Source organism: Aquarana catesbeiana, linkage group LG01 (assembly GCF_042186555.1).
Source record: "Aquarana catesbeiana isolate 2022-GZ linkage group LG01, ASM4218655v1, whole genome shotgun sequence".
NCBI lineage: Eukaryota > Metazoa > Chordata > Amphibia > Anura > Ranidae > Aquarana > Aquarana catesbeiana.
The window spans coordinates 946,442,332-946,468,331 of NC_133324.1; the positions used below are offsets into that span (position 1 = coordinate 946,442,332).

The 26,000-nt window shown below is 44.9% G+C and overlaps 1 protein-coding gene across 9 annotated transcripts in view; it reads left to right on the forward strand.

Moving 5' to 3' along the window:
- Positions 1-932: 932 nt before the first annotated feature.
- The window catches only part of LOC141121275 (von Willebrand factor A domain-containing protein 5A-like), a 169,088-nt gene continuing 144,020 nt past the window's right edge, over positions 933-26,000 (forward strand). For 5 of the 9 annotated variants that reach the window (XM_073611072.1, XM_073611076.1, XM_073611099.1 and 2 more), the window contains exons 1-3: positions 934-1,132; positions 20,480-20,547; positions 21,653-21,855. In XM_073611072.1, the coding sequence (XP_073467173.1) occupies positions 20,493-20,547; positions 21,653-21,855 (258 nt within the window). In that variant the 5' untranslated portion in view covers positions 934-1,132; positions 20,480-20,492. Of the gene's footprint in view, positions 1,133-20,479; positions 20,548-21,652; positions 21,856-26,000 lie in introns of all 9 variants that reach the window. The other 4 variants (XM_073611083.1, XM_073611073.1, XM_073611074.1 and 1 more) reach the window with 2 other exon arrangements.

Here is a 26,000-nt window from a genome sequence, read left to right on the forward strand (position 1 = left end):
TATAACGGCATGCAGCGCTCGGCAAGTGGTTAAATTAATACATTGCCGTGTCACAAAAAAAATGGTCTGGTCATTAAGGGGGCTTGAAGTGGTTAAAACATTAAAACACAAAACCAGAACTGGAAGCGAAAGTTAAAGGATTTCCCATACTGTACTCGAAGTCATATTAAAAGGCTTCCTCTGCTCCACCTATTTTTAACTTTATTTTTTAGCAAAGGTGTGCCCAGCTCCTGATACCATTTAGGTGACAGTTAAAACCTCCATCAAACCTGCCCCCCCCTCCATTCACTTCAATACATTTCACAGTTTTGTCTACTTTTTTTTATTCAAACAATTTGGGTAAAATCAAATTTCACTGCATTCTCTGATCATTATTTAGCAGTCTCACTTTAACAGAGGGGCGGAGCACCCGCCTGCAATGTACTTTGGATGGGCGGCCTATACAGACCCGTACCCGACTACCGTTAGCCTCTTCCTGAGTTGAGGATGCTCACACGTGTGTCCCCGTGCTGACACACGCTGTGATTAGACACAGCGGGATTTCGTCAGAAGGTCCCGTCCAATGATTTATGCCTGGGACCTGCTGATCGGCTGTGTCCAATCAACAAAGAGCTCTGTACAGAGGGAAACATAAAGATATTTAGTAAAAATGCAGCACACACCTCCTCTACAGGAGAGCTTGTCCTGTTGAAAAAACAGATTTACCGGCTGGATCACCAGCTAAAAATAAAAGAAAGAAAGTCTAAAGAGAAAACGAATGCAGCCATTACATCCAAGAATTGGTAAGCTACAATGTATTAAATGTCTGCTTTTGGGTTTAGTACCATTATGTATTGCTTGGGGCTGCACTTTACAATCCTAATACTTCCCATCTGTGAGTGATACCATTTTTTTTTTTACAGTTATAACCTGTCACGTGGGGATGGATTGTTGGCACCATGCCAAACACTGCTGGTAAACCAGACCGTACAGTAATCAGAGTCATGGATCTTGTACTACGCCCCCCTCTATGTTCCTTCCTCCCCCCCCTGCAGGACACTCCCCACATTGACTACACAGAGATCATCACACTCCCAGCACACCAGGAAGAGTGAGACAGAGAGCAGAAGAGGAAACATCGTACTGTACGCAGGTACCGTATACATCATACATGTGTTCTATACACTGCATATAGACAGGTGCTGCAAATTTATGAGAGAGGGAGAGGGGGAGAGAGAGGGAGCGAGAGAGAGAGAGAGGGGGAGAGAGAGGGAGAGAGAGAGGGAGAGAGAGAGGGAGGGGGGAGAAGGAGAGAGGGAGAGAGAGAGAGGGAGGGGGGAGAGGGAGAGAGAGAGGGAGAGAGAGAGGGAGGGGGGAGAGGGAGAGAGAGAGGGAGAGAGAGAGGGGAGAGGGGGGACGAGAAAGAAAAGGAGAAAGAGGAAGAGAGGGAGAAAGAAAAGGAGAAAGAGGGAGAAAGAAAAGGAGAAAGAGGAAGAGAGGGAGAAGGAAAAGGAGAAAGAGGAAGAGAGGGAGAAAAAAAGGAGAAAGAGGAAGAGAGGGAGAAAGAAAAGGAGAAATAGAGAGAGAGGGAGGAAGAAGGGCAGAGAAAAAATTAACATCTCACATGAGCACCTCACAAACCTATTATAGTGCATGTATTGTAGAAAATATTTCCGCGCTGCCCCTAATGTCAAGCAGCTAACACACCAAATTGGATAAATGGCAGAGATAAAATAAAAACAAAAAAGTGTAGCGCTATAACAAAATGGGCTGTAGGCCCAAATCACCTCTAAAAATTAGAAACATTGAATAGTAAAGTAAATAGTGACATAAAAACTGACATTACAAATGAAACATATGTGATATATATAAAATTTAGTGACCATATAAGTGGCAACCCTAGCAACAATGCGACTGGGATTTCAATAAATGTGCGGTGCCAGTCTATATATTTATATATAAATGCCTTTTGATTCAATATAAGCGCTTTTCTATCTACAATCATGTGAGTGTTTTTAATTCATTTTTAATATACTTTATATTAATATACTTTACTTATACTTTGTTATACGGAATTACACTATTTGGGTCCCTTTTTTCTTCTCCCTTTGCCCCTTCACATCTGTGAAATGCCGGAGTACCACTACATGTGGGAGGCCAATTTCCACGCGTTCCTATTTGGATGTGAGCGGGGGAGTCTTCAGCACAGAGAAATCCATATTTCCTGCATCTACTCATCATATTTAAAGCTTGTATGACACGCAGAGCATATGTTCTGACGTGTTCAAACACTCCGGTAAGCCTCCTCTTCTCATGGTGGTGGTTCGATCACAGTCACAGATTTTTTTTTACGCTTGGATTGAAACACGTCTTTCCTCACTGGAACTTTTGTTATAGAGTTTTATAACTATAAATATATAGACTGGCACCGCACATTTATTGAAATCCCAGTCGCATTGTTGCTAGGGTTGCCACTTATATGGTCACTAAATTTTATATATATCACATATGTTTCATTTATAATGTCAGTTTTTATTTTACTATTTACTTTACTATTCAATGTTTCTAATTTTTAGAGGTGATTTGGGCCTACAGCCCATTTTGTTATAGCGCTACACTTTTTTGTTTTTATAGTGTATGTATTGCCAATACTTTTTATTTTATTTTGTTTTGGATAGAGTAGGAAAAGGGTTAACCCCTTTCACTCATGTTTTGCTGCTTGTGTCTCCTGCTGGGAAGATCTCCTTTCACTTCCTGTCCTGGAGACACAGCAGGAATTGAGAGAAAAGTGCTAAGAAGTGTAGGACAGTTTTCACCAGAGCAGATGACCCCATTGAAAGATTTGCTCTCAACTTGGTCTGGTGACAACTATAACATTTTGGATTTCCCATCACTTTTCGTCTCGGTGACAATGGTGACCCGGACGATCTAGTCGTCAAGAAAACAGACATCAATTAAAACCTGACAGAAGTTCTAACAACCTCACCACTCCACCCAAAACTAAACAATATAGAGGGTTTCCATTACCTACACCACCTCTAAGAGGTGCTCTGCATTGCATTGTTGAGGTGGTCCTTAAAGTGACACTAAACAATATCCTTACTCTCCATGGACAATGCAGACATATCCATTACTTAAAGGACCTGTAATCTATTTTTTATGAAATTGTTTCTTACTGTGGTTTTCTGCTTCCTTGTAAATGACCTAGTTTTTTGTTTCTGGTGTCTCTGTGAGAGGTTAGCATTGTGGCCTACACACAGGTACAAGTCTACCTTATTATTAGATAAGCACCTGGACGACCACAACATACAGGGATATACAATGTAATACTGACATATAATCACACACATAGGTTGGACTTTATGGACTTGTGTCTTTTTTCAACCTCACCTACTATGTAACTATATATAAATGTAACCTTGAAAAAAGTACTTCAAGCCAAAAACATTTTTTTAAGTGTAGAACCATTATCAAGCAGACAGTCACATTTCAAAGAGCCCTTGCACACTGGGGCGGGGGGCGGCGTCGGCGGTAAAACGCCATTATTAGCGGCGTTTTACCGTCAGTATGCGGCCGCTAGCGGGGCGGTTTTACCCCCCGCTAGCGGCCGAGAAAGGGTTAAATACCACCGCAAAGCGCCTCTGCAGAGGCGCATTGCCGGCGGTATAGCCACGCCGTCCCATTGATTTCAATGGGCAGGAGCGGTAAAGGAGCGGTATACACACCGCTCCTTCACCGCTCCGAAGATGCTGCTGGCAGGACTTTTTTTACCGTCCTGCCAGCGCATCGCTCCAGTGTGCAAGCCCTCGGGGCTTTCACACTGGGATGACAGCAGCGGCACTTTCGGGGCGGTTTGCAGGCGCTATTATTAGCGCAATAGCGCCTGCAAACCGCCCCAGTGTGCAAGGGCTCAAAGGGTATATAGCTCTTTAACCGAAAAGCTACATTATGATTGTCCCAGGCACACTTACTTGGTGATAAATGTCCCAGGCCCATTCCTCTCAGGGTGAAGTTCTTGCCTTTAGGTTGGTTAGAATGATGGACACCAGTCACATTGCTTTGGGTTGTGAAAGTTTTCTTGCACATGTGCATGAAGAGTGGGGAAGGGGGATTAAGGGAGCACAGGATACTTGCACCTTTCCACCAAGTCTCTGGTCTCCATGCTAGTCTCTCTGGCTTTCTGGTCCCCATTTTCACTAGGATATAATGGCTGGATACTGAATCTTTAGGATGGCTCCTTGACAGGTTCTCAGACGTGAGGTTCAAGGCAGGACTGCACTTGTAGGCAGCACCAAAGCAGGTATTGGGCTGCAGTACATCTGCTGATCTGAAGGTGGCATTTTGCCATTTCTTCAAACTGGCAGGAGACCATTGAGGACTAAATTGTCCTCTGCTATTGAGCTCCAGGTGACCATCTTGGGGAAGAAAATATCTCTTACTGCATGCCAACATTTTGGGTGGTTTGAGCAGCCGTCTTGATGCAAAAGTGCTTAAATAGCATGTCCGTGTCAATTTGTGGGAGCATATTAGGGACAGAGTTCCACTGGATAGGGAGAGAGAGTAGGAGCAGTAATAGGGAGAGGTGCATGATGAAGGAGAAAGTGTAAGTGTTCCCTTTTAGGGTGTCTCTTTAGACAGATTCCTGGTACTGAAACTGACCCAGTAATCATATACCTCCTCCAAGGGAAGTGCTACAAGCTCATGTTATATCATTATTGAAAAAGTGCATTGCTGATAAGCATTATTGTCATAAAAACAGTGCAGCACAGTATCAGCAATGAATGATAAAAAGTCCAGGTAATATAAATAATCCAGAGCCCAAAAACACACTATCATATAGGCAAAAATTCCTTGGGTGAAGGAACTTCTGGGACACCAAATCTTTGCGTGAATGAGCCCACAGATTGCTCGCTCACCTCGGTGGCTGACCCCTGAACTAGCAGGAAGGACAATCGCATAGGTTCCCTGTTCCCTACTGACGAAGTCCCGTAGGACATAACACGTACCGGAGGAGGAGCCACGTTCCGTGACGTCACCCGCTGCTATCGGACACAGCCGAATGTCAGTTGTTTGGCGTGCTGCTGTATACACTGTTTACATGCCTGAATCAAGACGTGGATCTTGTAAGTGTTTTATCAATAGAAGCGTTCTTTTTAAGACACCGTGAGCACTTCTTTTTATCTTCTATATGCACCCAGTCATATTTGTAAACGTTGGAACCGCCCGGACTTGCCTGCATCTGTCAACTCTCATCCCTTGGTATAGGGAAAAATGTCAACAATTCTGTGTTTTTCTGTCAATATGGGGTGCTGTGTGTACATTAATAAGGGAAAAAATGAACTTAAAGAGGAGTTCCACCCAGGGGGGCCGTCAAAAAAAAAAAAAAAAAATTAAAAGTCAGCAGCTACAAATACTGCAGCTGCTGACTTTTAATTGGACACTTACCTGTCCCTGGGTCCAGCGATGCAGGGGATCGAAGCCCCGCTCGTCCCCCCCCTCCGCTCGTCGGCGCCGGCATTTCAACTGTGGGCACTGGGCTGTGGCTTCACAGCCTGGCACCCACTGCGCATGCGCGAGCGGCGCCACGCGCCGTGATTGGCCGCTCAATCACCTGGGACCTGTAATGGGTCCCAGATGATTGACAGGAGGGAGGGAGCAGAGCGGAGCCCTTCCTGTGCCGAGGGGGAAGTGATGTCACCAGCCCAGGCAAAGGAACAGGCAGACTACGAGGGACCACCTAGCAACAGGCATTTAGAGGTAAGTGAAAAAAAAAAAAAATATCCAAATTTTTTTGGGGGTTTTTTTTAGAATTTTTCCAGGTATTTTTGTTTTTTGGGTGGAACTCCACTTTAAATGATTTTAGCAAATGGCTGCAATATAACAAAGAGTGAAAAATTTAAGGGGGTCTGAATGCTTTCTGTCCCCACTGTATATTTTTATATAGTTATAGTATGACACATGCAAGGTGTCCTGTGCTGGGTAAAGAACAGGGGGATTGAAGTACTAAAAAGTATTGGTGGTAGCCAAGGTGTAAGAAGTGAAAATGGATGAGGATATAAACGCATCACCAGAAGAGGTTGAATAGAAAGTTGTAAAAAGTTGAAAAGTGATAAGGATATAAACGCATCACCAAGAAAGGTTGCATAAAAAAAATCTAACGGTGCAGTGCAACTAAAGGTGAAAAAGAGAGAAGCCCCCCCAATAAAATCTGCCTAATAAAGGACTTTACAAGCTACCCCCCCAAGGACTTTATAAGCTTCCCCGTGGAGGGGCTGCCCAATGGAAAACTTTAGAAGCCGGCCCATGGAGGACTTTTTCAAGCTGCCCCATGGGGGATCTTACAAGCTGGCCCATTGAGGACTTTATAAGCTGGATGGAAGACCTTACAAGCTGGCCTAAGGGGGACTTTACAAGTTGACCCATGGAGGACTTTACAAACTGGCCCATTTAGGACTTTACAAGCTAACCAATGGAGGACTTTAGAATCTGGCCTATTGGGGAGTTTACAAGGTGGCCCATGGAGGAGTTTACAAGCTGGCCCATTCAGGACTTTACAAGCTGGTCCATGCAGGACTTTACAAGCTGGCCCAGGGAGGAATTTACAAGCTAGTCCATGGAGGACTTTACAAGCTGCCCAATGGATGACTTTACAAGCTGCTCAATTGATGACTTTACAAGCTAACCAATGGAGGAGTTTACAAGCTGGCCCATGCAGGACTTTAAAAGCTGGCCCATGCTGGACTTTACAAGCTAGCCCATGGAGGGCTTTACAAACTGCACTATGCTGGACTTTACAAACTACACTATCAAAGATTTTGGTTTGTTTGACTATTTATGCACAAATTCAAACTTAAAACCTAAACTTAAGCCACTAAAAACATTACATTTTGCTTTGGTTGATGCAGCAAAAGGGTTAGGACATCTGTGATACGTTTGTTGCTGTTTATCCCCTCTAGGGATCTCCTGTCAGGTTCCTGGTGATCCTGCCATTAGTGTCCTTGTTCAGGCACCTGGGTTATAGGGTGACAACACCCCTGTCATAAAAAAATTTTTGTGTGTTGTCACCCCATTCACACAGGCTTTCCCTAGAGATGTATTTCTACATCACTGCTGAGTCTTCTATTGACTTGGGGGTAAGAGGAAGGTACCAGCATGCAGTGGGGGAGACAGGCTTCCAACACTCTCAGAAGTGTCAAAAACCAAAAAGGCTGACAGAGGCTGCAGGGCTAGAAGGTAGAAGATGCGGGCCACCAGAAAGATGTATAAACTACCCATTCTTAAGGAAATGGCATTTTTATTTGTGTAGAGACCGGAAAGAGTCTCTTTAAGTCACCTTTATAAGCATCAGAATAAAATAGATATGAAATTCACAGATACAAAACGTGAGATGAGTACCGCCTGTTAAACTTGTCTAGCTAGAGGCAATAGATGATTGGGGAAAGATATGTGAGCAATGCTGTGGGCGGCAGGGAGTGCTGGTGACATCATGGGTGACACCGCTGTGTTGGGGGAGTAGAGTAATGTCCATATTTATCTCCAGGCTCACGTAGTAAATGACCCATAGCGAACGTGGAGGTGTGTTGTCTGTGGGATTGCTGAGATTACTGTCCTCATGGAAAGTTCACACCAAACCTGTCAGTGTGGGATTTTGTAGGCTATAATGTGCCACCACTCCATCATCGTTTGTCCCCGTGAGCAGAATCAACCCCTAAATAGACATAAAACCAATGACTTAAACGTCATACACTAAATGCGTTGATGTCATTTCAGAAGCCATTCTCAGTATTTCTAAATTTGCAGCTTCCATCAACCACTTGAATACCGGCCTGTATGCACCTCTTCATTATAAGCTAGTTTTCAGTGCTGTGATATCTTGACTGACAATTACTCATGCAATACTGTACCCAAATGATGTAATATATATATATATATATCAAAAAAATCTACAGTAAATACTAGGCCTCCTTCCACTATCTCAGCGCTATAGATATATCTGGTTGCATAAAATGTATAGAGCTTCCACAGTTGCCACAATAAGATGTCAGCACTGTATACCACTGATAAAACAGCTGCAGCTTAAAATGCATACGCATAAAACATCAAAAAGAGATAATAATAAAAAAGTACACAGGGTGTGACCTTACAACGACCGGACGTGATGAGCATAGGTGTGCGCAGCCTATTGCATTAGGGTGTGCACCCCATACAGAAGCTCAAACACACGTGAATATATATATATATATATATATATATATATATATATATATATACATACACATACATACATATATATATATATATATATATATATACATATATATACATACACATATATATATATTTCACACAAACCAAACACACAGAAATCTGTATACATAGGAATATTCATCTGGTCCTTTCTTGTCCCTGAAGAGCAGGGAGAAAAAAACAGCCAGACTAGTAAGTAAAAGCAGCACACTTTTTCAGTTAGACTCACAGTTAATCCCTTGCTGTTAAAGTGGAGGGCCACCCTGAAAAAAAAAAAATCACCAAAAATCCTAAAAAAAATTAAAAAAAAATTTGAAAAAAAAATGTTTAAACATACCTAAACCCTTGCTAGGCAGTCTTCCTAATCTGCCTCTTCCTCATCGTGGTGTGTTCTGCTCCTCTGGTGAGTGTGAACCCCCGAAGGGGAGTATGATGCACGGACTTCGTTGTGGGGTGTTTAATTTGGTAACATAGCAAGATCACTATCTGAGGTTTCTGGGACTTTCCACACCATCTGTCAACTGCTTATTCCTTGTGTGTGATATACCGTACACATGAAAGCTGATCATAAACTTGACAGTAGCGCTGCTATAACAATTAAAGGCACCTGAGTTGGACTTGTGTACTTTTTTTATTACCATGATCTCCTTTTGATTTTTTTATATATACCAGTACACAGTGCCTTGAAAAAGTATTCACACCCCTTGAAATTTTCCACATTTTGTCATGTTACAACCAAAAACGTAAATGTATTTTATTGAGATTTTATGTGATAGACCAACACAAAGTCACACATAATTGTGAAGTGGAAGGAAAATTGATAAATGGTTCGCCAAATTTTTTACAAATAAATATGTGAAAAGTGTGGGGTACATTTGTATTCAGACCCCCTGGGTCAATACTTTGTAGAACCATCTTTCTCTGCAATTACAGCTGCAAGTCTTTTTGGGGATGTCTCTCCCCGCTTTGCACATCTAGAGAGGGACATTTTTGCCCATTCTTCTTTGCAAAATAGCTCAAGCTCTGTCAGATTGGATGGAGAGCGCCTGTGAACAGCAATTTTCAAGTCTTGCCACAGATCCTCAATTGGATTTAGGTCTGGACTTTGACTGGCCATTCGGGGTCATTGTAGCTCTGGCTGTATGTTTAGGGTTGTTGTCCTGCTGGAAGGTGAACCTCCGCCCCAGTCTCAAGTCTTTTGCAGACTCTAATGCCGTGTACACACCACCAGTTTGTCCGTCAGAATAAACTCCGAAGGTTTCTCCGACAGAACTCTGACGGAATTCCATTCCAGCGGTCTTGCCTACACACGGTCAATCCAAAGTCCGACCGTCCAGAACGCAGTGATGTACAGCACGTACGAGGGGACTAGAAAAAGGACGTTCAATAGCCAGCAGCCAATAGCTTACGTCTCTTACTTGCTTCAGAGCATGCGTCGTTTTTGGTCCGTCGAAACAGCATACAGACGAGCCTTTTTCCCGATAGGAACTGGTTCCAGCGGAAAGATTTAGAACATGTTCTATTTCTAGGTCCGTCAGAATTTTCAAAAGAGAAGGTCCGATGAAGCCTACACACGAGTGGTTTATATGATGAAACAATTCCATCGGACTTTTCCTGTCTGACATTCCACTCGTGTGTACATGGCATAACAGGTTTTCTTCTAAGATTGTCCTGTATTTGGCTCCATCAATCTTCCCATCAATTCTGACCAGCTTCCCTGTCCCTGCTGAAGAAAAGCATCCCCACAACATGATGCTGCCACCACCATGTTTCACGGTGGGGATGGTGTTTTCAGGGTGATGTGCAGTGTTAGTTTTCTACCATACATAGTGTTTTGCTTTTAGGCCAAAAAGTTCAATTTTTATTCTCATCTGACCAGAGCACCTTCTTCCACATGTTTGCTGTGTCCCCCACATGGTGTCTCACAAACTGCAAACAGGACTTCTTATGGCTTTCTTTCAACAATGACTTTCCTCTTGCCACTCTTCCATAAAGACCAGATTTGTGGAGAGCACGACTAATAGTTGTCCTGTGGACAGATTCTCTTACCTGAGCTGTGGATCTCTGCAGCTCCTCCAGAGTTACCATGGGCCTCTTGGCTGCTTCTCTGATGAATGTTCTCCTTGCCCGGCCTGTCAGTTTAGGTGGACGGCCATGTCTTGGTAGGTTTGCAGTTGTGCCATACTCTTTCCATTTTCGGATGATGGATTGAACATTGCTTCATGAGATGTTCAAAGCTTGGGATATTTTTTATAACCTAACCCTGCTATAAACTTCTCCACAACTTTATCCCTGACCTGTCTGGTGTGTTCCTTGGCCTTCATGATGCCGTTTGTTCACTAAGGTTCTCTAACAAACTTCTGAGGGCTTCACAGAAGGGCTGTATTCAAACTGATATTAACCACTTCAATACAGGGCACTTAGACACCTTCCTGCCCAGACCAATTTTCAGCTTTCAGCGCTGTCGCAGTTTGAATGACAATTGCGCGGTCATGCTACACTGTACCCAAACTAAGTTTTTATCATTTTGTTCCCACAAATAGAGCTTTCTTTTGGTGGCATTTGATTACCTCTGCGGTTTTTATTTTTTGCTAAACAAATAAAAAAAGACCGAAAATTTTGAAAAAAATAAAAGTTTTGCTTTTGTTTCTGTTAAAAAAAAATTGTAATTAAGTACGTTTTCTCTTTCACTGATGGGCACTGATAAGGCGGCACCGATGAGGTGGCACCAATGAGCGGGCACTGATATGCGGCACTGATGGGCACTGATGGGTGGCACTCATATGCAGCACTGATGGGCATTGATAGGCGGCACTGATGGGCACTGATGGGTGGCACTGGTTGGCACTGATGGGCACTGATAGGTGACACTGATGGGCAATGAAAGGAGGCACTGCTGGGCACTGATAGGGTGGCGCTGATAGGTGGCACTGATAGGCGGCACTGCTGGGCACTGATAGGCGGCACTGCTGGGCACTGATACGTGGCACTGATGGGCATCCCTGGTGGCACTGGCAGTGGTAGGCATTGAAGTGGGCACTGACTGGCAGCTGCCTGGGCACAGATTGGCAGCTGCCTGGGCACACAGTGGCATTTCCCTGGTGGTCTAGGGGCATACCTGGTGGTCCAGTGTGGATCGCTTCCCTGGTGGTCCTGGGTAGGATCCGAGGGGGACTGTGCTGATAAACAATCAGCACAGACCCCCTCTGTCAGGAGAGCAGGCGATCGGCTCTCCTCTCCTCGCGCCTGTCAGACGCGAGTGAGTTAAAGCCGATCACCGGCTCTTTCTATTTACATCGTGATCAGCTGTGATTGGACACGGCTGATCACGTGGTAAAGAGTCTCCGTCGGAGACTCTTTACCTAGATCGGTGTTGCAAGGTGTCAGACTGACACCCCGCAACAACGATCGCCGCGATGCGCGCCCCCGGGGGCGCGCAGCGGCTCGATATTCCTGATCACGTCATATGACGTCCGATCAGGAATATCAAACCACTTTGCCGCCGTCATTCTGTAATAGGGCGGGCGGCAAGTGGTTAAATTACACACAGATAGACTATTAGGTGACTTCTGAAGGCAATTGGTTCCACTAGATTTTAGTTAGGGGTATCAGAGTAAAGGGGGCTGAATACAAATGCCCCCCCACACTTTTCACATATTTATTAGTAAATTTAAAAAAATGTATCATTTTCCTTCCACTTCACAATTATGTGCCACTTTGTGTTGATCTATAACATAAAATCCCAATAAAATATATTTATGTTTTTGGCTGTAACATGTCAAAATGTGGAAGGGGTATGAATACTTTTTCAAGGCACTGTAAGCCTGTTGTAACAGAGATAATCCTCTGCTCCAGATTCCCATCACTCATTTTCCAACAACTCAACGCGCGCACATGTTATTTCTTTTACTACTCCATAAAGACTGAGCCAACTGGTCTTCGACCCAGGAGGAGACTGCAAGTGTACAAAGCATGCAATATCTCAGATAATCACTGAAAGTAATACCTGGTAATCAGTAATAATACCATGTCCAAGAAAACAGACCCTGAACCATTTATTAAAGGAAAACGTAATACACTGTCATCCCATATGTTGGGTAATGAGGCAAGTGTGAAAATGGATTAACAAAGGTAATAACACAATTTAACATACAGAGTGCCTAATAATAGGGATTAGGCATAAGATGACACGTATCGCCCACATCAGCATCAACAGAAGCAAGGTAACATGAAGTGCAGCAGATGTGTAAAGATTGATTCACCGAATACAGGAGACTGTACTGACCAAGTGCATTAACCAGTTTTCGACCAGGCTATAGCCAAAAGACGGCTACAACGCGGCCCTCCAGTTCTGGGAGGAGCGTCTATTGATGTCCTCCCAGAACCCCGCCCCCTGCGCACTCTGTGCTCGCTGTGTCCATCGGACACAGCTGATTACAGATCGAGGTGAAGGGCCAATCGCAGCAGCCCTTTAACATGTGATCAGCTGGGCCCAATCACAACTCATCACATGTAAACAAATGCCGGTTATTGCCATTTCCTTTCTTCAGCGCTGTCAGTGTATGAGGAAAGGAAAGCCGATAACCGGCTTTCCTGTGACAGTGCCCTGATTATCATTGCAGCCTCATCAGTACCAATCGGTGCAGCATATCAGTGCCCCTATCAGTGTCGCCTTATCAGTACAGCCTCACCAGTGTCTCCTCATTAGTGTCCATCAGTGCCGCCTCATCAATGTCCACCAGTGTAGCCTCATCAATGTCCACCAGTGCAGCCTCATCGATGTCTATCAGTGCCGCCTCATCAATGTCCACCAGTGTAGCCTCATCGATGTCTATCAGTGCCGCCTCATCAATGTCCACCAGTGCAGCCTCATCGATGTCTATCAGTGCCGCCTCATCGATGTCCACCAGTGCAGCCTCATCGATGTCTATCAGTGCCGCCTCATCAATGTCCACCAGTGCAGCCTCATCGATGTCTATCAGTGCCGCCTCATCAATGTCCACCAGTGTAGCCTCATCGATGTCTATCAGTGCCGCCTCATCAATGTCCATCAGTGCCGCCTCATCAATGTCCATCAGTGCCGCCTCATCAATGTCCATCAGTGCCGCCTCATCAATGTCCATCAGTGCCGCCTCATCAATGTCCATCAGTGCCGCCTCATCAATGTTCATCAGTGCCGCCTCATCAATGTCCAACAGTGCCGCCTCATCAATGTCCATTAGTGCAGCCTCAATGTTCATCAGTGTTCATCAGTGCAACCTCATCAGTGTTCATCAGTGCCACCTCATCAGTGTTCATCAGTGCCGCCTCATCAATGTCCATCAGTGCCGCCTCATCAATGTCCATCAGTGCAGCCTCAATGTTCATCAGTGCAGCCTCATTGATGTCCATCATTGCAGCCTCATCAATGATCATCAGTGCCACTTCATCAATGTCCATCAGTGCCGCCTCATCAATGTCCATCAGTGCAGTCTCAATGTTCATCGGTGCAGCCTCATCAGTGTTCATCAGTGCCGCCTCATCAATGTCCATCAGTGCAACCTCATCAATGTCCATCAGTGCAGCCTCATCAATGTCCATCAGTTCAGCCTCATCAATGTCCATCAGTGCCGCCTCATCAATGTTCATCAATGCCGCCTCATCAATGTCCATCAGTGCAGCCTCAATGTTCATCAGTGCAGCCTCATCAATGTCCATCAGTGCAATCTCATCAGTGTCCATCAGTGCAGCCTCATCAATGTCCATCAGTGCCACCTCATCAATGTTCATCAGTGCCGCCTCATCAATGTCCATCAGTGCCGCCTCATCAATGTCCATCAGTGCAGCCTCATTAATGTCCATCAGTGCAGCCTCAATGTTCATCAGTGCAGCCTCATTGATGATCATCAGTGCAACCTCATCAGTGTTCATCAGTGCCGCCTCATCAATGTCCATCAGTGCAACCTCATCAATGCTCATCAGTGCTGCCTCATCAATGTCCATCAGTGCCGCCTCATCAATGTCCACCAGTGCAGCATCATCATCGCACATCAGTGAAGAAGAAAAATTACTTTGCAACATTTTATAACAGAAGCTAAGAAAAAGTTAAAAAGTTGTTGTTTTTTTTTCATTTGTTTAGCAAAAAATAAAAAACCCAGTGGTGATTAAATACCACCAAAAGAAAACTCTATCTGTTTAAAAAAAAATGATAAAAAATTCATATGGGTACAGTGTTGCATGACAGCGCAATTCCCATTCAAAGTGCGACAGCGCTGAAAGCTGAAAATTGGTCTGGGCAGGAGGGGGGTGAAAGTGCCCGGTAGGCATGTGGTTAATAATGACTATGCTAGGCCTAGATGGACTGGATGTGTACTGTCTGTAAAAATAAAAGAAAGGAGAGAATGGATCAAAAGGAACTTGCAGGATGGATTTGCTGGAGGGGAAGTCCTTGATGTTGTTCTTCTGTCATTTGGGGCACTTTAAGAAGCGGTGGTGCACTTAAGACCCCTTTCACACTGAGGCGCTTTACAGGCGCTATAGCACTAAAATAGTGCCTGCAAAGCACCTGTAGAGCGCCTCTCCTCTCACTCCAATGTGAAAGCCCAAGTGCTTTCACCCTTAGGCGCTGCGCTGACAGGACGTCAGACGTTTAGAAGCAGTCGGCGCTTTGTCGGTGCTTTTAAACCTTTTTCGGAAGCTAGCGGGTGTTAAAGGCATCTTTATACACCCACCGGAGTCTTGCTTTTCACACTTATTTTTAACAGTAAACTCAGCTTATATAGTGAAATACAGTATTTAGAAGTCCGTAACACTGTTTTGATGTTTATTTTTAACAGCAGCAGTGTTTGGTCACATCAGCAATCCTGTGAGATCAGCAGGCTTGCCGCTGCTTTTACAATTTATCATCAAAACAGTGTTACAGACTTCTAAATACTGTATTTCACTATATAAGCTGAGTTTACTGTTTAAAAATATCTGTGAAAAGCAAGACTCTGGTGGGTGTATAAAGATGTCCGCTTGCCAACTTCTAACTCTAGGCTTACTGCGGACGAGTAAAAAGTCTATGTGTCCCATAATATGGCTGCCATCCCAAACTACAACTCCCAGGATTCCCACTGTAACTTCTGCATAGATGTCTATGGGCTATATTTCATGAGATTAGGCGACCCGTCAGATTTTGAAACGGTAGTGACGTTCTGCCGCCGCCATCTTGCTACACCCCGCACTTGTCCACAGTAAGGATACAGTGAGAAGGTGGCAAGCGGACATCTTGTTACACCCACCGGAGTCTTGCATTTCACACTTATTTTTACCACTAAACAGAGCTTATATAGTGAAATAGAGTATTTGGAAATCCGTAAGACTGTTTTGATGTTGAATTGTAAAAGCATTGGTGTTCGGCCAGATTAGCAAACCTGTGAGATCAGTAGGCTTGCCGCTGCTTTTACAATTCAACATCAAAACAGTCAGACGGATTTAAAAACACTGAATGTCACTATATAAGCTCAGTTTAGTGGTTAAAATAAGTGTGAAATGCCAGACTCCGGTGGGTGTAACAAGATGTCCGCTTGCCGCCTTCTCACTGTATCCTTTCTGTGGACGAGTGCGGGGTGTAGCAAGATGGTGGCAACGGAGCGTCACTTCCGTTACAAATTATGACAGGTCACCAAATCTGATGAAACAGGCTAGATAGGTTTTAGCTCTCTCCCTGTCAGCCAGAGGAGAATGTTGCAGCACAACATCAGTAGTCCAGTAAAAACTGAGAATAAACTGTTTATAAAGGGGGAATTGTCTCCTTCTCCATATTTCTGTAGTCCAGAACATGGCTACAGCTGTGTGACTTGCCACCATAGTGCTACGCCACAGGCATTCTGGGAATTAAATTGTCACACCTCGTGTATATATATATATATATATATATATATATATATATATATATATATATATATATTGGGCCTGAACAAAAAGGGGGACATTCTTGTAGAGTTTTCTCATTGATTCTAGAGGGAGGGATCTTAGGAGGCGGGAATTCCTGAGGTAACTGCTGTGAGCTGTGCGCAGTGGCTGTGAGGTGAGAGACGCCGTCTCCTCAGATCTGTTCCCATGGAGACTGTGTAAGGCCTCGTTTACACAGACATCTAGGGGGTTGTTGCGTTTGACAGGCGACGTCACCTGTTAACTCGCCCATTAACCGCTTGCCGACCACCCGCCGTTGTTTGACGGCGGCAGAATGGCTGCCCTGCACAAATCACCATAGCTGTAATGACGCGCAGTGCATTTTTTTAGCACCGATCACTGTATAAATGTCAATGGTCCCAAAAAAGTGTCAAAAGTGTCCGATCTGTCTGCCGCAAATCCCAATAAAAATTGCAGATCACCGCCATTAGTAGTAAAAAAATTTATAATAAAAATGCCATAAATATATCCCCTATTTTGTAGATGCTATAACTTTTGTGCAAACCAATCAATATATGCTTATTGCGATTTTTTTTTTTACCAAAAATATGTAGAAGAATACAAAATTGGCCTAAACTGATGAAGAACTTTGTTTTTGTTTTTGTTTTTTTAAATTTGGGATATTTATTATAGCAAATAGTTAAAAATATTGCGTTTTTTTTTCAAAATTGTCACTCTTCTTTTGTTTATAGCGCAAAAAAATTAAAACCGCAGAGGCGATCGAATAACACCAAAAGAAAGAATGAAAAAAGTGGATTGTGGGACTTTAAATGAGGCGTGGATATGTCTTTGAAATTGTCTAGAATACCTAAAAATAAATTGAGTGTCACCGTCCCTGAGGGGAAATCTGTATAACCATAAAGAGTTGCTAATCAATCCAATACATTAAAATCAATTCATGAATAATAAATGTATAATGTATCATAATATATAATACATAGATCATGCAAAATGAAGCACAATAAAATATAGTAGTAATCATGTTGACATATATAATGTTTATAATGGATAGACATAATTGGTACAATTTTGCATGATCTATGTATTATATATTATGATACATTATATATTTATTATTCATGAATTGATTTTAATGTATTGGATTGATTAGCAACTCTTTATGGTTATACAGATTTCCCCTCAGGGACGGTGACACTCAATTTAATTTTAGGTATCCGAGACAATTCCAAAGACATATCCACGCCTCATTTAAAGTCCCACAACCCACTTTTTTTGTTCTTTATTAATTATAGGGATGGAGGCATGTTTTGTGTTACGTTGGGGCCCAATCAGGTCATATGTTTTTTACCAAAAGAAAGAAATTTGTGGGAAAAAAAGGACGTCAATTTTGTTTGGGTACAATGTCACACGACCGCGCAATTGTCAGTTAAAGCGACGCAGTGCCGTATCGCAAAAATGGCCTTGTCAGGAAGGGGGTAAATTCTTCCGGCGCTGAAGTGGTTAAAGTCAACAGGGCCGCGCTACAACCATGAGCCGAACGCTTGGCTCGCTGTTGCTGCACGCTAATTATATGAAAATACCCCTTCTGTCAAAAAAAAAAAAAATAAAACAGCATTCAGGGGTGGCAGGTTCAGCTCCTGAATGCGTAGGAGCCATTGCTCTGCCACCCTCTGAAAAGCGATCCATTGTGGGACGGTAGAGACTGCCATTGGTGTAAACAAGGCCTAAAAAAAATCTCCTTTAGCACTCGTTCACATTGACTGCGGCTTTGAAGTCGTGCGACTGCATCTGAAATCGCACAATTTCAAAGCCGCATGTCAGTGCATCTTTGAAGACATCTGTGCGGCTTCGCACACAGATCTCTATTCAAGTTGCACCCAAAATCGCCAAAGGTAGTGCATGTACTACTTTTTCAAATTGATGCGGCACCGCAGCGTCGCTATTGCCAGTGTGATTGCTGGCAATAGGATGTAACTTGTAATGCAGTTTTGACCTGTAAAATCGCATGATAAATCTCTCCAATGTGAACGATGGCTTAGATGTAGGAAAACTGAGTCATGTGGGGACCTGGCTGAACAATCCATTTATCATGGCTGAGCCCGGGTTCACACATATGCAATGCGGGAATCAGCGCCATTCCAGTGCCGGTTCCCGCATCGCATCTCTCCCGCAGGCAGCTCACACCGCCCTCTGCGAATCGCTGTGGGTGTCAATACAAAGTTAATGACACCCCTAGAGCAGTTCATAGATTGCAGTGCGAATTGTGGGTTTGGACAGGAATCGGATCGCATTGGGCGAGAACACCCACGTAATCCGATTCCAGCACGGGGGGGAAAAAAAGGTTCCAGCGCCTTTTTTTTGTGCGAATCCAATGCGAGTTCATCCATACAAATGTATGACTGAATTCACATTGCACAGACATTGCAGGTGATCGGCACAGCAGTGTGGGTGCGAATCACATGCAATGTCTGTCATGTGTGTGAACCCGGGCGGGAGGTGTATACAGTGCAGAAGAGAGTATATGTGTGGTGGTATCTTTGTGGAGACCAGGATCTGCCTGCCCCCTGCCCCGGGATTGGCCAGCTGCAGGTTTCCTGTCAGCCAATCCCAGAGCAGGAGCTGTGAAGCGGGAACTCCTGAGGTAACTGCTGTGAGGGGAGTGACACGGCCTCCTCAGATCTCTTCCTGTGATTGGTCAGCTGCAGGTTTCCTCACAGCCAATCCCAGGAAAAGAGCTGTGAATTGGTAAATCCTGTGAGGTGAGTGACATGGTCTCCTCAGACCTGTTCCTGTGATTGGTCAGCTGCAGGTGTGCACAGCCAATCACAGGACAGGAGCTGTGAGTGGGTTACTTCTGAAGTAACTGCTGTGAGGCGATTGACACGATCTCCTAATATCTGTTCCTGTGATTGGCCAGCTACAGGTTTCCTCTCAGCCAATCCCAGGAGAGGAGCTGTGAGTGGGGGAACTTCTGAGGTAACTGCTGTGAGGTGAGTGACAACGACACTTCAGACCTGTTCCTGTGATTGGTCAGCTGCAGATGTGCACACGGCCAATCCCAGGAGAGGAGCTGTGAGTGGGAAACTTCTGAGGTAACTGCTGTGACGTGAGTGACACAACCTCCTCAGATCTCTTCCTGTGATTGGCCACCTGCAGGTTTCCTCACAGCCAATCCCAGGAGAGGAGCTGTGAAGCGGGAACTCATGAGGTAACTGCTGTAAGGTGAGTGACACGGACTCCTCAGATCTGTTACCGTGGAAACCGCTTAAAGGGTTAGTTCATCTTTACAAAAACAAATGACCTCTGTATTCCAGCTTGTCTAAGAAAGCAGCCCCCCTCCTCCATTCATACTATAGTTTTTCCGCTCTATGAGTGGAGGAGGCGGACCTTTTCATTCATCCACTCATTCTTACATAGTGGAACCTTGGATTATGAGCATAATCCGTTCCAAGAGAATGCTTGTAATCTAAAGCACTCGCATATCAAAGCGAGTTTCCCCATTGGAATCAATGGAAACTCAGATAATCTGTTCCAGTGGCACTGCTAGTGTATGCAGTACCACATGTGGCCAGAGGTGGGACGGGGGGCACCGGAGACATTCAGAAACACTCGGAGCTGCTCGGATGCATTCGGGAGGCTCGGAGACACTCGGAAAATTTCCGAGTGTTGTCGAGTGTCTCTGAGTTTCATCGGCGCCCCCACCACCTCTGGCCAAATGTGGTACTGCACACCCCAGAGGCTTGAATCCTGCTCACTTTGCGAGACAACACGCGCAAACCAAATCAGGTTTAAAAAATAAAAAAGAATTGCTTGATTGCGAAATGCTCGTAAACCGCAAATCCAAGGTATTATTGTATGAAAAAGCGCCAACTGGAGGGGCAGCATGAGGGACCAATCAGGTGTACTGGATGTACAAATACTCTGATAGGAGGAGAGAGCAGAGCAACAGAGATGAGTTCAGTCTGTTATTGTTCCCTGGGAGGGGCAGGTGACCGGGCTTTACGGTTTGCAGCAGGGTAGATAAAAATAAATGAAATAAAAAATCTATGTACACTACTAACTGTATGATTTGAATCGGTTGTATATGTTGACCTGGAGTTCCGTTTTACAGAAGGCCTTGTGTGCCCGGTGGATAGAAAATATACACAGGAAGGAAGAAAGGAAGGCCAGGATGGCTTTACCTGACTTCCTGCCCACCCAGTGGAGGACATACAGTACATGAGCTGAATGCATGCGGGTTCTAAGAGTCAGCAATAGGTGGTGAAGGAGGGAAGAGGACTCTGAGGGTAGTCTGTATTTTGTGCACACGGGCTGCAGCTATAAAATCTGACACTTTATATATTTTATTTCCTTTCAGATAACTTGCAAAAATGCCGCCATTTCCTCCATGTTGTGGTCTCATCATCGTGGCTTCCCGCCAGCCAGGTGAGTGTACAAGCAACGGCAGATTACAGAATATCCGCCCCCAACTTGGACCAATGTAACTCAGTATTCAGATCAGATTCAAAGTATTCAGATCCCCTTACATTTTTCACTCTTTGTTATATTGCAGCCATTTGCTAAAATCATTTAAGTTGATTTTTTTCCCTCATTAATGTACACACAGCACCCCATATTGACAGAAAAACACAGAATTGTTGACATTTTTGCATACTAAAAATATGAGTGTCACAGCAAAGGGTCTGAATACTTAGGACCATGTGATATTTCAGTTTTTCTTTTGTAATAAACCTGAGTGATCCCTCTAGATCAGTGGTCTCCAAACTGCTTACCTTTATTCGGCCCTTGGGGCACTCCCACTGATCCAAGATTCTATTCCTCCCACTGACCCCAACGCTGGGGCACTATTCCTCCCACTGACCCCCGCCAAAGATGCACTGTTTACTCCCACTGACTCCAGGAAAATTTCAACTCCCAAATGCCACAATCCGCCCCCCCCCCTAAAATCTGAAGGACAGAAAATTGGCCCTTTGTTTAGAAAATTTGGATAGCTCTGATCTAGAAAGAAGCCTTGATATTACTGTATTCCACCTAAGCGCCCTTTCACACTGGGGCGGTTTGCAGGCGTTATTGCGCTAATAATAGCGCCTGCAAACCGACTGAAAGTGCCGGTGCTTTGTCTCCAGTGTGAAAGCCCCGAGGGCTTTCACACTGGAGCGGTGCGCTAGCAGGACGGGAAAAAAAGTCCTGCTAGCAGCATCTTTGGAGCGGTGAAGGAGCGGAGTGTATACCGCTCCTTCACCGCTCCTGCCCATTGAAATCAATGGGACAGCGCGGCTATACCGCTGGCAAAGCGCCTCTGCAGAGGTGCTTTGCGGTGGATTTTAACTCTTTCTCGGCCGCTAGCGGAGGGTAAAACCGCCCCGCTAGCGACCGCATACCGACGGTAAAGCGCCGCTTACAATAGTGGCGCTTTACCGCCGACGCTGCCCCCGTCCCAGTGTGAAAGGGCCCTAAGTGTTCACCAATTTATACCTCAAGTTACAAGACAGCAGATTTAATTGTGTGATTCTCCTGTGTGTGTGTCCAGTCCCTCTGCAGGGGATCTGGGTTGACGTCCAGGTGAAAGGCTTTGTGGCGGACGTATCGGCAACTCTCAAATATAAGAACAAGGAGGAGAAGGCGGTGGAAGCGGTCTTTGTCTTTCCCATGGATGAAGACTCCGCCGTCTACAGCTTTGAGGCCACAATAGAGGGGAAGACGATTGTAGCTGACCTCCAGGAGAAGGAGCAGGTAATGAGGATTACAAGACAAACACATCAAAACACATTAATATGTCATGAATATACACTCTTTGTCTTTATTAGATTGTTATGTGATTATATGGCCTATAGTGCAATGATTAGTCCACCCTTTGCCTTTTCTTGACTGAGACCTTGTAGATCCCCCGTTGATCTCTGGCCAAGGCTGTAAACGGCCCACAAGGGACTCTGCCATTTGTTCCTAGGGAGTGCTTCCTAACTGTGTTGGGGATAGTTGTACCGTGGGAAGGCAGAGATCCGTGTTCCTGCTTAGCAGAAATACAAGATCACAGCATTCCCTTGTCACAGAACGGCGGTCTGCCTTGTTTACATAGACGTTCTGCCTGTCTCCTGAACGATCGTTGGGTCTGACCCTCTAAATAGCTTCTACTGTGTCCAAACACAGCGGGAGCAGATCGCCAAGTGCCAGATCACGTATCTAGAACGTGATCTGGTGCAGAGAGGCTGTCCTGCCACAGTATATCTGCCTGGGGTGGTCGGGAAGAGGTTAATTATGACTTGGAGAAAAAAAAACAAGGCCCCCTGTACATTCTGGAGCTAGCAGCAAACAGATTCTACAGGAACTCCTTGGATCGATATGAAGATTAATGCTAGCTGAATGAGTCATTTTTTTTCTTTTCCCATTCAAACAGTGTGTTGAACAAAAGAAAACGACTCATTTCCCACGTCCACACACTTGTATGTTGATAGGGAGGATCCCTCCCGCTGAGCTATTGTATTCTGACAGCAGGGAGACTTCCCCGATCAATTCTATTGATTAACCACTTGCTGCCCACACACCGTCAAATGACGGAGGGACAGTGCGGCTCTCGTTCTGGGAGGATGTTATATGATGGCGCCCCAGAGCAGCCACTATCGCACTCCTGGCACGACCCCGATCTCTGTAAAGAGCCGTGTGATAACCATGTGATTGACTGTGTCCAATCCACAGCCGGTCACATACGGAAGTGCCGTGAATCGGCTCTCCTCACCTCACACTGACAGAGTGTGTGGCGAGGAGTGCCGGTCTGCGCCATATCTTCGCAGGGGAGACCTGGACAGGTAATCAGGGCACTGATCATCAGTGCCCCGATTAGAGAAAAGCCCCAGCAGTGCCTCCCATCAGTGCTGCCTATCCATGCTGCCTATCAGTGCCCAACAGTGCTGCATATCAGTGCCTCCTGTCGGTGCCCATCAGTGTGGCATATTAGTGCCTCCTCATCAGTGCCACCTAATCAGTGCCCATCATACAAAATTTACTGACAGAAACTAAGAAAACCTTTTTTTTTTCAACATTTTCGGTCTTTTTTCTTTTCTTTTTTTTTGTAAACAATAAAAATTCCAGCAGTAATTAAATACCACCAAAAGAAAGTTCTATTTGTGTGAAGAAAAAGATAAGAAAAATTCATATGGGTACAATTTTTTTAGCAGGTGAAAGCTAAAAAATGGCCTGGGCAGGAAGAGGGTGAAAGTGCCCGGTATTGAGGTGGTTAGGAGAAAGATTTCCAACCGCCTGGTTGTGCACAAGTCGATCAATAGATGTACAGCCTGCCCATACATGGATCAAAATTCAATTCTTGCTCAAACGACCGAATTTGAATCCATGTATGACCGGCCTAACACACACACGTACAGGCACAAGGTGCCTCTATATCATTACCGTTGCTATCTTAGGCACATTTTATTCCAGATTAGGTAAACTTTAAAGTATAACTCATGGGTGCTCAACCCGCGGCTTTCCATCTGTTGCAAAAAAAAGTCCCATCATGCCTCTGCCTGTGGGAGTCATGCTTGTACCTGTCAACCTTGCAATGCCTCACGGGACTTGTAGTTCGGCAACAGCTGGAGGGCCACAGGTTGAGCACCCATGGTATAACTAAAGGCAAAAGGAACTTTTTTTTTTTTTTTTAGTTTTGGGCAGAGTGAAGAGGGATTAGAGCCCTTGTCAATTTTTATTGCTGTCTGTGCCCCCGTTAAGGCGATTCACCCTCTCTATTTGTCATGTTTACCATTATCATTGAAAATTAAAGTAAAAAGAAAACCCCAAATTTGGGGTTGTCCCTAGAAAAGTAATAGATGGGAAATCTTCCATCTTCCACTAGATCTGGTGACCTGGGGGTCCCCAAGAAATTCCTGTAATTTGAAGGGATTTCCTCACACTTCCTGTTCAGCTATGGGACAGGAAGTGAAGGGAAATCTCCACAATGGGACAGAGATGATGGGAAAAAAATACCTGACAGCGGTTATAACCCTCCAAAATGACAGAAAAAAGTTTTGCCCATAGTTCTACTTTAACTCTTTGTAATAAATGTAACTTTGGGGTTGATTTACTAAAGGCAAATCCACTGTGCACTACAAGTGCACTTGGAAGTGCAGTCGCTGTAGATCTGAGGGGAACATGCAAGGAAAATAGCATTTTTGCTTGCACGTGATTGGATGATAGAAATCAGCAGACCTTCCCCATCATTTCAGATCTTCCACTCAGATCTACAGCGACTGCACTTCCAAGTACACTTAAAATGCCTTTAGTAAATAAACCCCTTTTGTCTTAAGCACAATCCACAAGGGAAATGGGCAGTGGTGAGGAGCACCGGGGCTGTGTGATACCCAAGAGATAAAAAGGTATACACACAAAAATAGCATAAAAACAGATGTTTATTGAAAAAGCTAAAATGTCCCCTCTGCATGTGAGGAGGCATGCAAACAGTCCATGGTGTCAGGGCTCAGCAGCCATGATTATCGTGGTCTGTTTGCAGAGGGGAGGGTATAGCCAGGCAGGATCAGCCAGGTGTTACAGGGTGTCAAATTACACAACACAAGCACTGTGCTGTGTAACATGCTTTAAAGCAGGGGTCTCAAACTGGTGGCCCTCCAGCTGTTGCAAAACTACAAGTCCCATGAAGCATTCCAAGGCTGACAGTTACAAGCATGACTCCCACAGGCAGAAGCATGATGGAACTTGTAGTTTCGCAACAGCTGGAGGGCTGCCAGTTTGAGACCCCTGCTTTAAAGGAACAGAATCTGTGTTTGTTAACCTAAAAAAAAAACACTTTAAAGAATGAATGTAACCAACCACCACACCATGTCTCTTTACTAATACTACTTTTACTTTTGGTTTTATTTTTGTTTCTACACTGTAATGTATGGTGTAGCACCCTCTAGGTTGCTAGATGATGAAAATAGTTTTTTTGGCAGAGTAGGCAAATTTAGGCAGGCCTAGCTGGTAGCTAGGCCTGTTTGTTTTGATCTGGGTTGAAAGTGACTCAAGGTAGAGTTGGTGACTGACAGGCAGCATCACTGGGGCTTCCCACTTCTTTCTAAAATATTCTAGTGTCTTCTAGAAAGGAAGGAGGAGAAAAGAGGTGGAGCTGTCTGGGGTATTCTAGGGAGCCTTGACCAATCCCCAATTTGGATTGGCAGGGGACAGGCCTCCTTAAATACATGGAGTTGTTCAGGTGGAAGCTGGAGGAGATTGTGTGTTAGGCTGTCAGTGGCCTTTGAGAGAGCTCTCCAGTCTGGGGGGGGTCACCTTGGTCCTGGGGCTCGGGTGCAGGCAGACCTCTCTAAGATTACTTGGAGATGTCCTGGACTGGCGGCATGGGAGCAAGGAGAGGACTGCGGGGGAGAGCACTAACAGGCAAGTCTCCAGGGAGGAACAACAGGTCGCAGCCAAGAAGACTGGTGAGTGATGCACAGTCGGGAGGACTGGGGAGACACACCTGAGAGGACTGGAAGAGAGCAGTCTGGGATGGATGCAGAGCCAGTGGAGTGGACTGTGGAAACATGGGCATTGGAAAGAGGCAGCTGCAGCCAGGAGGGCTGGCAGGGCCTGAAGATGTGGTACTGGGCTCAGTAGCCACATGGACAGCTAGCACTAAGGACTACCATATTTTGTCACTAAACTAAAGGGGCCCATGGTCCCTGCCCACAAAGGGCATTCATCTTAGGCGAGGTTGAGTCTGTTCCAGCCTACAAATCAGTGCTAGCTGTTCCTGGAAGTGTAAGCAAGTGAAGTGCTGGATGTGTTGTGGAAGAATAGTCTGCAAGCAAGTGTTGTGCTGGAGTGTATATACAGGGAGTGTATATAGTTGGTCTCATGTAAATGTTCTGCAATCAAGTGGGCATCCCATATAGCCT